We start from the raw sequence: 16674 nt of genomic DNA on the forward strand, positions 1-16674 counted from the left end.
ATACATTTTAGATCAGTTATTTGATAATAATATCATATAGTTTCATGTTATCAACATAGTCTTGAGAGAAATGTCTTCAATATAATCTGTGTATTCATCCTCTGGAAAGAAATCGCAATCTGTATGATATGGAAAGTGTTAGATTTACGAATAGAAATAAGGGATCTTACCCTTCAAAGGGTTGAAACGCAAATCGTGTTATATACACGACTTACCTGGAGTGGCCCATGATATTAACAGATTTCATGTCCACTAAACTTATACATGGTGGAAAAAAGAAATCAATTAAATTGATTTGTCTAAATAAAAAAATAAAAAAGCTTGGTTCCGACCAATTTTTATCCATGTTTCGTTTAGATTCTGACAAATTTCAGCCATGCTATCTTTTCATGGAAATATATATGTTCTTTTTACTGCTCCTCCTTTTTGATCTGAGGATCAAATCAACATTTAATGACTCTTGAAATCAATTTATTTATTTCCATTTTTGGTGCCATGGACCAAACTCTGAGTCATGAAATAAATGAAGCAGCTCGTCCATTGCCTATTTTCTAGCACCAAAGAAAAAACAACATAACAGGAACCTCACCTGTCTCAGCAGAGATATTGACCTCTATGCTCAGTTTTTGGTTTGGTAGCTCTGGGAATGAAGCCTCACACATGTAGGTTCCATAATCTGTAAATCGCAGTTCAATCATCTCCAAACTGCTGGTGATAGGCGGAAGATCGGGGTCATTCCTGGTGATGATAATATTTCTGGAAGGTCTGACAGGCTGCTGATTCTTATACCATGTGTATACCACCTTCTCCTGTGGGACAGCATCGACATGACACGATAGCTTCAAATCCTGCCCCAACTGGATGGTCTCACTCTCCTTGATCACATCAGGAGTGATTTGAAACGTGATGTTTTTCATGGCTGTTTCAAAGCAAAAATAAGCATAGACAGTTTAGCACAATCTATGATAATATGATTAGCTTGATCCAAATACAAATAGTCACTTTCTACTTTGGTTTCACCATCATGAACCACATGAAATAGTACCAACCAGGATGTGACATCCTCAAAACTTAAACTTACCAGTGTCTCTCCGCATCTACAAATGTAGCCATACTTTATATCAACATTTCTGAGGTTTCTTAGATTGTATGGGTAAAATAACACTAATTGACTTGAAAGGATCACTATAGCTTTAGGAACACAAAGATGTATTCCTGACACTATAGTGTTCAAAACACTATCTAGTCCCCGTTACCCCCTTAATATAGTAACACCTTATTACAATATATCTCATAATAAACACAGTGATATTTCCTATCGGTGGTTACAGAGAATGGAAGATAAAGGCTAGACGTAGTTCAATATTTTGCAATAGTTGGGCCATACTTGGCATCAAGCAACCTGTAAATTCATTGACAGGTCCATTTTTTCGTTTTCCTTCAGGTCTTGGTTAATTAGCCTCCAGTACTGTAATATTTGTACAACTGCAATGACCTTGAACAACCATGAACAACGCCATGGCCCAATAAACTATTAGTAACCCTGTGGCCGATGTGGGCTCCCATACATTCCCTCGACTGATCCTTCATTCTTCTTTGAATGCTTTCTTAACTGTCTCTGTAAAAGTTTGATAAGCCCCTCTCTTCCACCCACACAGTGAGCTGAATAATGGGTTATAAACAGGTCTGCCATAACCATCTGAGATTCAGGCTCCTATCAGGCACACAGGCTGGCCTTACTCAAGTCAGATACAGGTAGAAAAGGTAATGTATATTAAACATAATAATAAATAATAGAACATATTGCTGGGCAGATTTTTTGCTGTAAGTGACATCTATCTTGGTGGAAATTTACAAGGTTAGCCACTACAGTAGGTTACAGAGGAGTAATAAACTCCCAGGACTAGGTGCATTTACCTTACCCTGAAGGTCTTCTTCTCTGTACAGAATCAAATGTTTTTGCCAATGCTCTGTTCTATTTTGTAAATTTCCGTCCCATTCTCCTACACTACAGAAACTATTGTTGGTTAAACTTCATGGCTAAATTCTAGCAATTAGGAAGTATTAATTATGGAGTGCTCTTTGCTCACTTTGTACAATACACGGGTTAATTTCACCTGCAGTTACTATATTTCAACTAACGTCAACAAAGTTTTAACAGATATTGTGTTAGCTATACATCCGACCTTTGGAATAAATAAAGGATTGATTAATGCTCAAATTGATAACTAATGGTCAAAGGCATTGATTTCATATTTTGGAATAAGCTTTTCAAATTATTATTTATTTACTTTTTCAAAATATTAAAATAGCAAGAATATTTTAAATATACAAAATGTACCAACTTGACATAAAATGTAAACATTTTAAAACATGCAATTATTTTTCATAATATTAAATCATTTTAAAAGTTTATCCAAAAATATCAAAGAATTTGAAAAGCTTCTTGGAATTCTATGATACCCTCCCATCCCTTCTGCTCGTGATTTGGTCTGGAGTTAGATCTCCAATTACATGTTCCATTCCCTAATTCCTCAGCTATGGAATAATCAGTTAGATTCAACTTGTCTTAATTAGAATTGCCTCTCTTGTTGACTATTGATCTGAAGAAAAGCTGGACATCTCAGAAGTTCTAGATCTATGGTGAATGACTGAGGTGTACCCCAAATTTAACATCAAGAGATTTCCTTAATGGTAATATAGGCAGCTGGCGATAGGGGTATCTCTATAGAGGAATGGAAAATAAATTAAAATGCATAACATTTATAAATGCCAAATATAACCCAAAGCTCACACTATTCCACAACACATCCTGGTAAAGCCAGACTCATAATGTCTTCCCTACTGACACAAGCCTTATGGTGTCAAAATAAACTACCGCTATTAGCAACAGAAATGTGACTGTACCTAAGCAAGATATTATTGCCTATTATATTGCACTTGAACCATATTCCTATGCTAAATACAATCTCTATATATCCCTCTTACTAGTGAGCAGACGATGGTCCTGTGTGGTGCCTCCATAAAGTCAGTCAAGTTTTTAATATGGTACATGTAGAATTACAGGCCTGACACAGGACGTACATCTCACTAGGACGTTGATGGTTTTCTTAGCTGGATTTCCCACATTGTTAATGGCGGTGCAATTATAGTAGCCAGAGTCTTCAGGACGAATTTTACGGATGGTTAGGTTCCCACCTTGAAGGATGCTACTTGATGGCATGGGATTAGGGGAATGGGACCAAACCACTTGAGGGGTGGGATCACCTCCGGTGAGTGAGCACTGCATAGTGACATCATCTCCAGGATTTACCACCAGTGTCTCGTTGACAGAAGTCTTTATTGATGGCGGAGCTAAAAGGAAGAACATTGGGTAAGGTAAGAGAAGGGTTTACAGAGAAAGGATACAAAATAAAACATATACAGATCTTCATAGGGACATCATGTCCAACACATCATTCCATGGTCTTAATTATCTTCACTTCAAGTTATTAAGATGAAATAAACATAGACTGAATGGAAATTAATCTGAGATCAAATTCCCAAAGTCTGACATCTTCTTTCTATATGTGGGTAACTGCATGAATGAGTGGATGGATGGATGGATGGGTGGATGGATGAAAGGGTGGAAGATGGACAGACGGATTTTACTTATGTTTCAGAGATGTAGGGATGCATTTATCTTCCTATCTATTTGTGGTTGCATGGCAAGATTATTTCTATAATTAACATATGATGACCAGGTTATTCCCTAATACAAATATTCTAGTAACAAATAACCTACAACATACTTTTGGGTTGTAACTTTATACTATAAACAAACTCCCTGGTTCAATCAGACTTTCCCCATGGGCAGAGTTCCTTGTAAGTGCTGACACCATGAGGAATGGAATCCCTTATTATGAGGGGAAATGTAATGAGGTCAGGGACCTTGATAATCTCATGACCCATCTATAAATCCAATCTCTGACATCCTGAGGGTACCGGATGCATTGTGCATTGTGTTGCTCCTACCCAGTAAATTAACTTGGAACTGTAGTCCACAGCAGATACAAAGAAAATGTATACATGTGAAAACAAAGAGATAGATATGGGTCAAGCTCTCCCTAAAACCATTTTTTCTGGGGTGTATCATTCATTGATTGTAAGAGGATCCTGCCAATATTCACCAGCTGCTTGCCCCCTCTGGTAGAAGGAGAGATCTAGGGTTCCAAAAACTATTTTCTTTGTTTTGAAGGAAATAAATAATTTCCCTGTTATGTGTTTTGATAAATAATCGGTCATGATCAAAAACGTATTGTGGAGATGTGTATCCAGAGTCTACTATTATGCAGTATGCAGGATCAATAAATCAAAAGAATAGTGGATGGTCAATCAGTTCCTAGATAGTCTAATATATTTCCTTTGATGTGTTGGAGATTAAATATAAAATGTAATGTATAAATTCAAATTAAAGTTAATTGATGTTCAGGTCACATGATCAATGACATCATCTGACCTTTTTTGTTATCTTTCAGCTAATTAAGCGTTAAGGTCCCCTATTCTGTAACACTTTGTATAGGTGAAACGCGTTAGTGTGTTACTTTTTTCTTTTCATTTGTTTAATAAAATTACTTTGTATTTTACCTTTGGACCTCCACTGAACATCTTTTATTGGAGAAGATGTATCTCACATTCCCGGGTGGGGGACAAACCCCCCATGCTGTTAAGGACTGAGCAATCCCTATCTGCTCATCCATTGTGAGTATATCTCCTTCTTTATTTTATCTGTTTTGTTATAACAGGGAGCACTATTCCGGTTCTTTTATATCCTTTGCATATCACTGGAGCATTATCCTGAATACACCACGTGGATTATTGGCACAGGGATACGATACCAGAGGGGATCAGGACCATCCAGACATCCATAGACGGGGATTGTACCGTCCATACGCTGTGATCTCTAGCTGATCTTTAGCTCCAGAAAAGTGTGAGTGCAATATCTTTCTTTATATTTTACCTCTGCTTCTGTAGACATACTACACTATATTTGTTTCCCTGTCCCATTTGAATTTTTCTCTTATATTGGCTCCATTGGGTTCTACACAAAGATTTTATCTATAAAATGCTGCTTCCCTACACTCCCCGTTCTAAATAAATTCATATTTTTTTATCCTGTTCAGGTGCATAACATACGTAACATTTTTAACCTAGACTTTCCCTTTAATTAATTAGATCTGATGACTAATTTCGCTGCCAAGTCATTCAAGTATATTTTTAAAGACTTCTTTCTACCTTGAAGCATTTAGCAGTAAATTTGTGATCAAACATGTGGCCAAATACTTCACATGTATTAGTAATCGGCCTTTAACCTGGATAGCTAATTCTTCCTGATACGGAACGCCGGCTCCTATTTTCTTTGTAGCAAAAAATACAAATTATAATTATGATTGCAATCTTTAGTTAATGAAAGATTTCCCATTTACATGTGAAGGCATCTAAATATAGGAATTTACAATTACATTTACAAACACTATCATTACGATAACACCGTATGTGAGGGTAAATGCAATTTAAAATGTAGCTGTAATTAGGTGTTTTATTTCAGTTTTTAATCACTTTTTGCAGGAATGTTAATGAGCTGAACTTTTAAATATAAGATAAGGAGAAGGACGAGCTTGGAGGTTTAGGGAGAAGATTGAAAATGTAATCCGGGCTGCGCTGCGTTTAGCTTACTTCCTTGGCACCCCAGGGGTTAAACTGAAGATAATATTAACGTGTCTGGATTCGGGCCAAGAAACGGCAAACTCGGTGAGATTGTAACATACCATTAGCGTTTTCTTTAGAATAATTAATTTCTGTGAAATGGTAAGCGTTTTTGTCTCCTTCTTAGAACAATAACTATATAAACACTTTGATCAGAGTATTTGGGAGTCAATTAAATATTTCAGCGTGTTACATTAGATCTGCTAGAAGTCCAAAACGTTTATTTCAATGGTGGTTGGTGGAGCACCATGGGAAATGTAGTTCACAAACACCTGCAGTGCCTTGCTTAGCAATCTTTGGTATATTCACCATACTATGAGCTACTTTGTCACATTAGGAAGAGTTCAGTTGAACTTGAAATATTTAGTTAAAGGAACACTCAAGGCACCATAACAACTTTAAATTTAAATTAAGTTGTTATGGTGCCATGAGGTACTGGTGCTGGCTAACCTTAGGGCGTGAATGCCTTTTCGAACAGTTTAATCCCGAAGTCTTTGTTCCAGCGATGAATCTCCCTGCCTCTCTGTCCTCCTGTTCGCTAAAACTCTCTAAACCAGAAGGCTTTTGCGACACTGCCAATCGTTTAGAACAGTTTAGTGAATGGGGAGTTACTGACTGGCTGAGAGCAATAGGTACAAGATGGAACTCATTGAGTTGAACTGCAGATGGAGGTAAATGGCTGCGATAGACGCGGTATGTGTGATATAAAGTGTCTCCCGGCTTTATCTGAGCGCTGCTCTGTCTGCATTAGGCTCCTGAGATCTGGCTCTCATTAATTTCTGCTATTATGGCTCATTCTTTCCCTTTTCTTTAGATGTAACCCCAACCTCACCTGTTATCTTTCGTTACACAAAGTAGTTCTGATGTAACTTTAGCAAGATATTTTATTCTATGTTCCTTTGTGTTTGTTTGGCTTTGTCTAAGCAGGTCGAGTATAGAAAGAATGTGAATACTGAGAGTTTTCAGACAGCACTTATAAAGCTCGTACATTGCGTACTCAGGAAGATCGAAAATATCTCCCCATCTGATCTCTAAAGTGGACATGCTATTTCTGCACTCACCCAAGATGTAGCATATTATTTCTATATACAAGATCTGTAAAACAGCAAGTGATACATCGTAACAAAGAAAGTGAAGACATTATGGGAATCTTTAAACCAAACAGCAAGCTGCAAATCAACAACTCTACAACGTGGAGATTTCTTTCTATCATAAATCCATGGCCTTCATTTTAAAAGTTAGTGTTCTGCACGTCAGAAATCACAGCTTAGTAGATGAACCTTGCTATCTAGTCAGAGAATGTACCTCTCGGTCACAGTGAACGTGTTTCATAAGACAAATGTTTTTTTATTGAACAAGGAATGGGAAATGGACGTGACTTGTTTTGCTGCCAGAATTTATCCCAACAATGGAAACCACGAGGTGACAATGTAATTCGAGAACAGTGTGGGCAAAGTCAGCTCATTGCGCTCAGCTTTAAACTAACAATAAATACCGTATTCCCAGACGCACTCACAAACTAAATCTGGCTTTCCACGTATCGCGCAGCTTAGAGCATTTTTTATGCGACTTGCATAGACTCTGCATCGAAGTACGATGTATTCTTCGTAATCACTTTATATTTGTTCATGGGACATTGTACAAGCTGGCACGTTCACCTACACCAGTGCCCATCCATGCGCTAATCTGCCAGCGTCTACAGATAAACAGAAAAATGGCCAGAACGCCTCGTTGTGAGAAATAATTTCGCTGATTGGCAAAACAGCAACGATTCGACTGCGTGTCTTTATCCAGCAATCTAATCTCCTCCCCAAACCTTGTCTAATTCAAATCCTCTCAATTAATCACATAATAAGGTAACGGACATATCAAGGCTCTACGGAGTGACGGTAACCGTAATCATGTAAACAACAAGAAACAAAAAGTGCAATGTGCTAAATAACAGGTGAATAAAGTGCATACAGTCATAACAAGGAGTTCTAGACATTTTTTTGGTTTTCTTTTTGGATATCTATCCGGGAAGCCAGGAAGGCGTAAGAGAGTCTCTGCACCATTATAGTTATAGAACTGAGCGCTCCTTCTTATCATTTTTTTGTCTAAAGCTTCTACATGATGGCTTGTCATATCTAATCACCCAGCATGAAGGTAACAGACAACACACGTCCATACTAGACACAATAACGCCAGCAGAGACATACTCCAGACATCGCAATAACGCCAGCAGAGAAATACTCCAGACATCGCAATAACGGACTTCTCCATTCCCCATCCACATATAATAACCCATGGCCTCCTTCCTGTCCACTGCTCAAAATCATTAGTCCCCACATGCTCTCTGATACGTGGGTTTCGTTTTATTGTAACAGCTGTGTAATTCTAGCTCTCGATCTGAGTGAACGGTGGGATTCATTCTCAAAATGTGGAATATCTGTTAACTGATGAGAGAACTGGCAGTTTCTGGAAATACTAGCTAAGCTGTGGGAATCGTGGTGGGACATTTTCCATTCTCCAGAATTGGGGGTTTCCTAAATAACCCATAGTGTGTTATGGGAGGAAGATCTGTGACTATGGTGCTCTCTGCCTCTCCACAATGAGCTTTCTTTATCGAAGAAACATACATCACATCTTACCATCTAGATTATTGGCTAATAAATATCCTGCGTTCACTGCAACTCCCAAATCCTGGATGTGCAGGCATTATATCTGATGGCATGTGGAATATAATTGCTATTATATATGCATTGTATTTGGGCTCCCTGGATACAGAGACACATTGACACATCATTAAAAAGCCAAGAAGAGGATAAACCTTCTGATTTCACATGGGTTTGCAATTATTTGCCCACACGGCTGGCACTTATTCCATTACCCAGTAATACACTGCTTTATGAAAAAGAATTAAGCACTGGAGTAACGTATCACATCTGACGAGCCGAAAACAAGCAGCAACATTTGTTTCACTTGCAACCATCCGCAAAGCTCGGAAGCCCTCAGGTGCCCACTATAAGCCTCAATTAAGAGGAGCAAACTTTGTTTTAATTCACTGTTCTCAAACATGTGACACGGGCAGAGTGAAAGCAATCTATCTTTGTAATGGAACTGTTACATCCCAGCAGAAATCTCAACAATAAATTGTGTTTGCATGCAAAACCGAGCAGAAATCCAAGCGCTTCCTCCACATCCAAACAGATTCGATTGCTACTTTAGGTGTCTGTTTTCCCTTATTGGGTTATGCAGTATAGAGCCCACAGTGTACCCGGCGCAAAACTAAACCCTGGAGTAAAGTGCATGTAGCTAATATCATTCTAAATCTGCCCTCTGATTCTCTACCGACCACAGACTAGAGCAGGCATAGGCAACCTTCGGCACTGCAGACGTTTTGGACTACACCTCCCATGATGCTTTGCCCGCATTATAGGTGTAAGAACATTAACATCTGGAGTGCCGAAGGTTGCCTACCCCTGGACTAGAGCCATAACAACGTCTAAGAGATTCTAGAAAGGGTCATAGAAAGTGGATTTTAATACGTAATGCAACAAATGTAACGAATGTAACGATGGATCATATATTTCTTTCTAGTGATGCCACCTCATTTTATTATTGGATAACACTGAATAGCTTTGAACATTGGGTTTTCTTTTTAAACTGTAGTTGAATAGTTTTTTCTTATTATGGTGTCTAAGCTGCGCGACGCGTGGTATTATGGTGGCATTATAAAACTCCATTCCTAGAAATGCCATGAAGTATTTTGGTTTTTGTAAAAGTGTTTTAATTGAATTTTAAATGAACATAGGCACAAGCACTCAAAGTTTGCAGATTTAAAAAGATTACAGAGTAATCCCCAAATATTTAGGACTCGTGCAATATATTGGGCCGCAAGATTTCGGGTGAGGTTTATGAAAAATAGCAGATCATCCACGTATTCACGTTGTGGTGGAAACAATCCACCTGAACCCTACTAATATCAGGGTTTTGACAGATCGCTTGTTGGAATGGTTTGAGGGCAACAACCAGGAACAGTGGCAATAACTGGCCTCCCTGCCTGGTGCCATTTTGGATATGAATCAGTGAATAGGGAATGAATCCATAAAGGCACAATTCATTAGTGATGTGAGCAAACCCAGGCAAACATGTCTGGGCCCAGCCCCAGGGCCTGAAGCGTTGGGAACAAAAAGTCCCAGTTAATCCTGTCGAAGGCCTTCTCCACATCCGTAGAGAGCAGAAGAAGGCCCTTCAACCTCTGCTGGAGCTGATGTATCAAAGCTAGAGCCCTGTCCTCCCTGCTGTCGAATACCACAAACAGAGGTACTTAATAGACATATTACCGTGCCTTAGAGTGGCTGGACTTAATGTAAGAAAGATAAAGACAGAGTCAAAAATAGCCATGGTCAGGATTTAAAAAATACAGATAAACAAAATAACAAGGCAGGTCAGCATACCAGAAATACTCAAAGCCAGAAACAAGCTGGGTCCTGAGATATTCCTGAATGTTGGCCCTGCTCCCCTCCTCTGATGCCCAATATTGATTAGACTAATATTTCCGGAGCACCTTAGCGATGACTTCGGGTTATTGGCGTAATCTATTGTTGAACTCCCATATCTGGACAATGTATGTGGGCAAGGCCATACAGTATCCATCTGTATCTCTATCTTCATACCCACAATATGGGCCAAAATGGTATGTCTGGTTTTATGCAAATATTTCAGATTGTGAAATAGCAGATGAAACATATTCCTGAATACTTCAATTAAAGTAAACCTAAAAAATAATATGTAAGTAAATTCATTTAATGTTCTTATTAACGTATCCCTGGACATCAATCTATACTCAAAATGTGTGATTTCAACTATTTATACGTTGCATACATGAACCCATTTCACACGTTGATATTATACTATTTTATTTATTTTTGCATAAAAGTGTATGCACGGTATGTATCATATATTATAAGTGCTTGTTGCCCCATGCCCACATGGGTAGAGGTTTGTTTATCCACGAGGGCGCTGTACGTGCCTGGTTCTAAATGAATGTACAGGGGATCATGGCATTAGATTGCTGTAAATGTTTGAATATCTGCTTCTCATTTACATTTATCGAGATAAATCGTGATACATGCGGTCCAGCAAGTCAAAATACAGAGCACTCGTTTTAATAGTAAAACCCCCAGATTTAGGCTCAGTGAGAAAGGATGGTTCCTGACATTTAGATACATCTGATGACAAACATGGTGTCTCTCGGACGTTCATGTCGACCGGCTGCCTTGCTGCAGCGCTCAATAAAGTAAACTTGCATTTTCTGTCTGCTAATAAACACACAGTCGGTGTAATAGATCTCTGGCAGGTAACAAGAGGTTTAATCCCAACTGCTCACATCTGCAGCTAAATGCAACTGACAGTTTAATGGGACTAGTTAATAGGATACTTCATTATCCTGACTTTTTACAGATATTATGGAGAGTTTCATTTTAAACAGAGAAAATCAGGGAGGAGAAAACACAAGGCGGCCAGATTGATTGAGACAAACTGGCTTTATCAATAGGCTGCGTCCACTTGTCTTTTCGTCAGCTCGGTCCTGAACGAACAGTGTAACAGAAATCGATCGGCTGTTTTTGTCATCGGAGCTTCTGGAACATTCCCTCCTCCAAAAATAATCACATACAGCAATAAAGCCTTTTAAAGGAAACCAAATGTTACGCATGGCGTTCGCCTGGAGACCCAGGTTCTCCACTATTATATATATAGTAATGTAATATCAATTTTAGTTATATAAATCAGTCCATATAATAATATTAATCACACTAGTATAGCGTTATATAAACCAGTCCATATAATAATATTATTCACACTAATAAAGTGCTATATGAATCAGTCCATATAATAATATTATTCACTCATGCAATAATATTATTCACACTAGTATAGCGTTATATAAACCAGTTAATATAATAATATTATTCACACTAGTATAGCGTTATATAAACCAGTCCATATAATAATATTATTCACACTAGTAAAGTGCTATATGAATCAGTCCATATCATAATATTATTCACGCATACAATATTATTATTCACACTAGTATAGCGTTATATAAACCAGTTAATATAATAATATTATTCACACTAGTATAGCGTTATATAAACCAGTCCATATAATAATATTATTCACACTAGTAAAGTGTTATATCAATCAGTCCATATCATAATATTATTCACTCATATAATAATATTATTCACACTAGTATAGCGTTATATAAACCAGTCCATATAATAATATGATTCACACTAGTATAGCATTATATAAATCAGTCCATATAATAATATTATTCACACTAGTATAGTGTTATATAAATCAGTCCATATCATAATATTATTCACACTAGTATAGCATTTTATAAATCTGTCCATATAATAATATTATTCACACTAATATAGTGTTATGTAAATCTGTCCATATAATAATATTATTCACACTAGTATAGCGTTATATAAACCAGTCCATATAATAATATTATTCACTCTAGTATAGTTTTATATAAATCAGTCCATATAATAATATTATTATCACTAGTAAAGTGTTATATGAATCAGTCCATATAATAATATTCACACTAGTATAGCGTTATATAAACCAGTCCATATAGTAATATTATTCACACTAGTATAGTGTTATATAAATCAGTCCATATCATAATATTATTCTCACTAGTAAAGGGTTATATGAATCAGTCCATATAATAATATTCACACTAGTATAGCGTTATATAAACCAGTCCATATAGTAATATTATTCACACTAGTATAGTGTTATATAAATCAGTCCATATAATAATATTATTCTCACTAGTAAAGGGTTATATGAATCAGTCCATATAATAATATTATTCACACTAGTATAGCGTTATATAAACCAGTCCATATAGTAATATTATTCACACTAGTATAGCATTATATAAATCAGTCCATATAATAATATTATTCACACTAGTATAGCATTATATAAATCAGTCCATATAATAATATTATTCACACTAGTATAGCGTTATATAAATCAGTCCATATCATAATATTATTCACACTAGTATAGCATTATATAAATCAGTCCATATAATAATATGATTGACACTAGTATAGCATTATATAAATCAGTCCATATAATAATATTATTCACACTAGTATAGCGTTATATAAATCTGTCCATATAATAATATTATTCACACTAGTATAGCGCTATATAAATCAGTCCATATAATAATATTATTCACACTAATATAGTGTTATGTAAATCTGTCCATATAATAATATTATTCTCACTAATATAGCGTTATATAAATTAGTCCATATAATAATATTATTCACACTAGTATAGCATTATATAAATCAGTCCATATAATATTATTCACACTAGTATAGCGTTATATAAATCAGTCCATATAATAATATTATTCACACTAATGTAGTGTTATGTAAATCTGTCCATATAATAATATTATTCTCACTAGTATAGCGTTATATAAATCAGTCCATATAATAATATTATTCTCACTAGTATAGCGTTATATAAATCAGTCCATATAATAATATTATTCTCACTAGTATAGCGTTATATAAATCAGTCCATATAATAATATTATTCTCACTAGTATAGCGTTATTTAAACCAGTTCATGTAGTAATATTATTCACTCATATAATAATATTATTCACACTAGTATAGCATTATATAAATCAGTCCATATAATATTATTCACACTAGTATAGCGTTATATAGATCAGTCCATATAATAATATTATTCTCACTAGTATAGCATTATATAAATCAGTACATATAATATTATTCACACTAGTATAGCGTTATATAAATCAGTCCATATAATAATATGATTCACACTAGTATAGCATTATATAAATCAGTTGATATAATAATATGATTCACACTAGTATAGCATTATATAAATCAGTTGATATAATAATATTATTCACTCTAGTATAGTTTTATATAAATCAGTCCATATAATAATATTATTCACTCTAGTAAAGCGTTATATAAAATCAGTCCATATAATAATATTATTCACTCTAGTATAGTTTTATATAAATCAGTCCATATAATAATATTATTCACTCTAGTATAGCGTTATATAAATCAGTTGATATAATAATATTATTCACACTAGTATAGCGTTATATAAATCAGCCAATATAATAATATTAATCACACTAGTATAGCGTTATATACATTAGTTTATATAATAATATTATTCACACTTTTATAGCATTGTATAAGTCAGTATAACATATCTCTCAACAGTCCAAATGGAGGGACACCTTAATTTTAGGAGTGTGAGTGGGGGTGTAGCCAGGGGTGGAGATGCTCTAAGACAGGGGTTCCCAAGCCAGTCCTCAAGTACCCCCTACCAGTCCAGGATTTAGGGATTACCCAGTTATGACCAAGGTGTTTTAAGAAAAAAAACAACAACAAAAAAAGACTTTAGACACAACAGGGTAATCCCTAAATCCGGGACTGGTAGGGGGTACTTGAGGACTGGATTGGGAACCCCTGCTCTAAAACATTGTAGGTGACTAACTTACAATTTATAGAACGAAAATGTAATTTAGAACAAGAACAATGTATCTTATTTAGTTCTAAACACATTTATTGTAGTTTAAAGACACATTACTGGGAGTATTATCAATGTGGAGCTCTGTTATACACTCAGACACATTACTGGGAGTATTATTGCTGTGGAGCTCTGTTATACACTCAGACACATTACTGGGAGTATTATTGCTGTGGGGCTCTGTTATACACTCAGACACATTACTGGGAGTATTATTGCTGTGGAGCTCTGTTATACACTAAGACACATTACTGGGAGTATTATTGCCCTGGAGCTCTGTTATACAGTCAGACACATTACTGGGAGTATTATTGCTGTGGAGCTCTGTTACACACAGACACATTACTGGGAGTATTATCACTGTGGAGCTCTGTTATACACTCAGACACATTACTGGGAGTATTATCACTGTGGAGTTCTGTTATACACTCAGAGACAGTACTGGGAGTATTATTGCTGTGGAGCTCTGTTATACACTCAGACACATTGCTGGGAGTATTATTGCTGTGGAGCTCTGTTATACACTCAGACACATTACTGGGAGTATTATCACTGTGGAGCTCTGTTATACACTCAGACACATTACTTGGAGTGTTGTTGCTGAGGAGCTCTGCTATACACTCAGACACATTACTGGGAATATTATTGCTGTGGAGCTCTGTTATACACTCAGACACATTACTGGGAGCATTATTGCTGTGGAGCTCTGTTATACACTCAGACACATTACTGGGAATATTATTACTGTGGAGCTCTGTTATACACTCAGACACATTACTGGGAGTATTTTTGCTGTGGATCTCTGTTATACACTCAGACACATTACTGGGAGTATTATTGCCGTGGAGCTCTGTTATACACTCAAACACATTACTGGGAGTATTATTGCTGTGGAGCTCTGTTATACACTCAGACACATTACTGGGAGTATTATTGTTGTGGAGCTCTGTTATACACTCAGACACATTACTGGGAGTATTATTGCTGTGGAGCTCTGTTATACACTCAGACACATTACTGGGAGTATTATTGATGTAGAGCTTTGTGATACAGTCAGACACATTACTAGGAGTATTATAATGTGGAGCTCTGTGATACACTCAGACACACCAACAATACGGAGCTCCTATAAAAGAGGGACATTAGGAGAGAAAAATGGGATTTGAGTTCAAAGAACACTTGGGAGGTATGATATAATCTAATGATTCACTATAGCATAATATAATAATTCCTGCATATGATTAATACATTGACTATAGAGGGCACAGAAAGCAGATCTATAAAACGGTTTGATACGGTTATTTTAATTACCTGTAAAGCAAAATACATTGCTACAGTAGATAAAGTTGAAATAACTCGTGGAAAGTCAACAATTTGTTTAACACAATTATAGTACATTCAGATAATAAAGGTTAAAATGTGGTATATCCTTTACTCCTATTTGGTATAAAACATTTGCATAGAGCTATACTTAAAGATTTGGTACATTATTGTGTATCTTGTGTCTGTTTCACAAACTAGACTCAAGAAGCCATAGAATGATGTTGTAAGATGTGATTCGTTCACACAATGTTCAGTTACACGCATGCAAACCCAACAGCAGACACACAGAACATGCATGCATACATAACACACACTCAATACATTCATGCATCATTTGCTCACGGACAGCAATATATAACAATTGTCAGAACTCCTTTTTCTTTGAAGAATAAACAGAGGACACTGACCGGCCTCTGCACTGATCCATAAGGGAGACTGGATCGATTTCTTGCTTCTAGAGATCAATTTGTCCCTTCTTGCTCGCCCCCGCCAAGTTGCTCCTGAACGGAGAGAGCACTCATCAGTTTTTACCTCTTTACTGGCCGTATTATCACACATATCATAGAAACATAGAAACATAGAATGTGACGGCAGATAAGAGCCATTCGGCCCATCCAGTCTGCCCATATCTGTATATCAATCACTATGTACTCTACAGGAATAACAAAGACAGTGAGGAGACACAAACTCTAACATTGCATGGGGAAGGGACACACTAGCAGCCAATATGGTACATCTGTATAGAAAACAAAAACTCTACAAGATATCAACCATTTAGGGATTAGTGAGATTGCCATGACGGTGTATATTGGTTCATTTCTCATTATATACTTATATAAAATGTGAAGATACAGAACACAGCCATGATGGAAAATACATATGGACGCCCACACGGATATACGTAACAGAACGTTATATAGATGTAGAAAGCGAAAGCTATTATCTCGTATGTATTGAAGAGTCAGTCAATCTCTCAAGCCACGACCA

The 16674-nt window shown here is 36.3% G+C and overlaps 1 protein-coding gene across 2 annotated transcripts in view; it reads right to left on the bottom strand.

The window, feature by feature from the left end:
• MDGA1 (MAM domain containing glycosylphosphatidylinositol anchor 1) overlaps positions 1-16674 on the bottom strand; it is a 391494-nt gene that overhangs the window by 125121 nt on the left and 249699 nt on the right. Inside the window, exons 7-9 of one of the 2 annotated variants that reach the window (XM_063444123.1) lie at positions 16095-16187; positions 3085-3354; positions 590-919 (exon numbers count right to left, since the gene is read on the bottom strand). In XM_063444123.1, the coding sequence (XP_063300193.1) occupies positions 590-919; positions 3085-3354; positions 16095-16187 (693 nt within the window). The remainder of the gene's footprint in view (positions 1-589; positions 920-3084; positions 3355-16094; positions 16188-16674) is intronic. The other variant, XM_063444124.1, reaches the window with a different exon arrangement.

The sequence above is a fragment of the Pelobates fuscus genome, chromosome 2, assembly GCF_036172605.1.
Source record: "Pelobates fuscus isolate aPelFus1 chromosome 2, aPelFus1.pri, whole genome shotgun sequence".
NCBI lineage: Eukaryota > Metazoa > Chordata > Amphibia > Anura > Pelobatidae > Pelobates > Pelobates fuscus.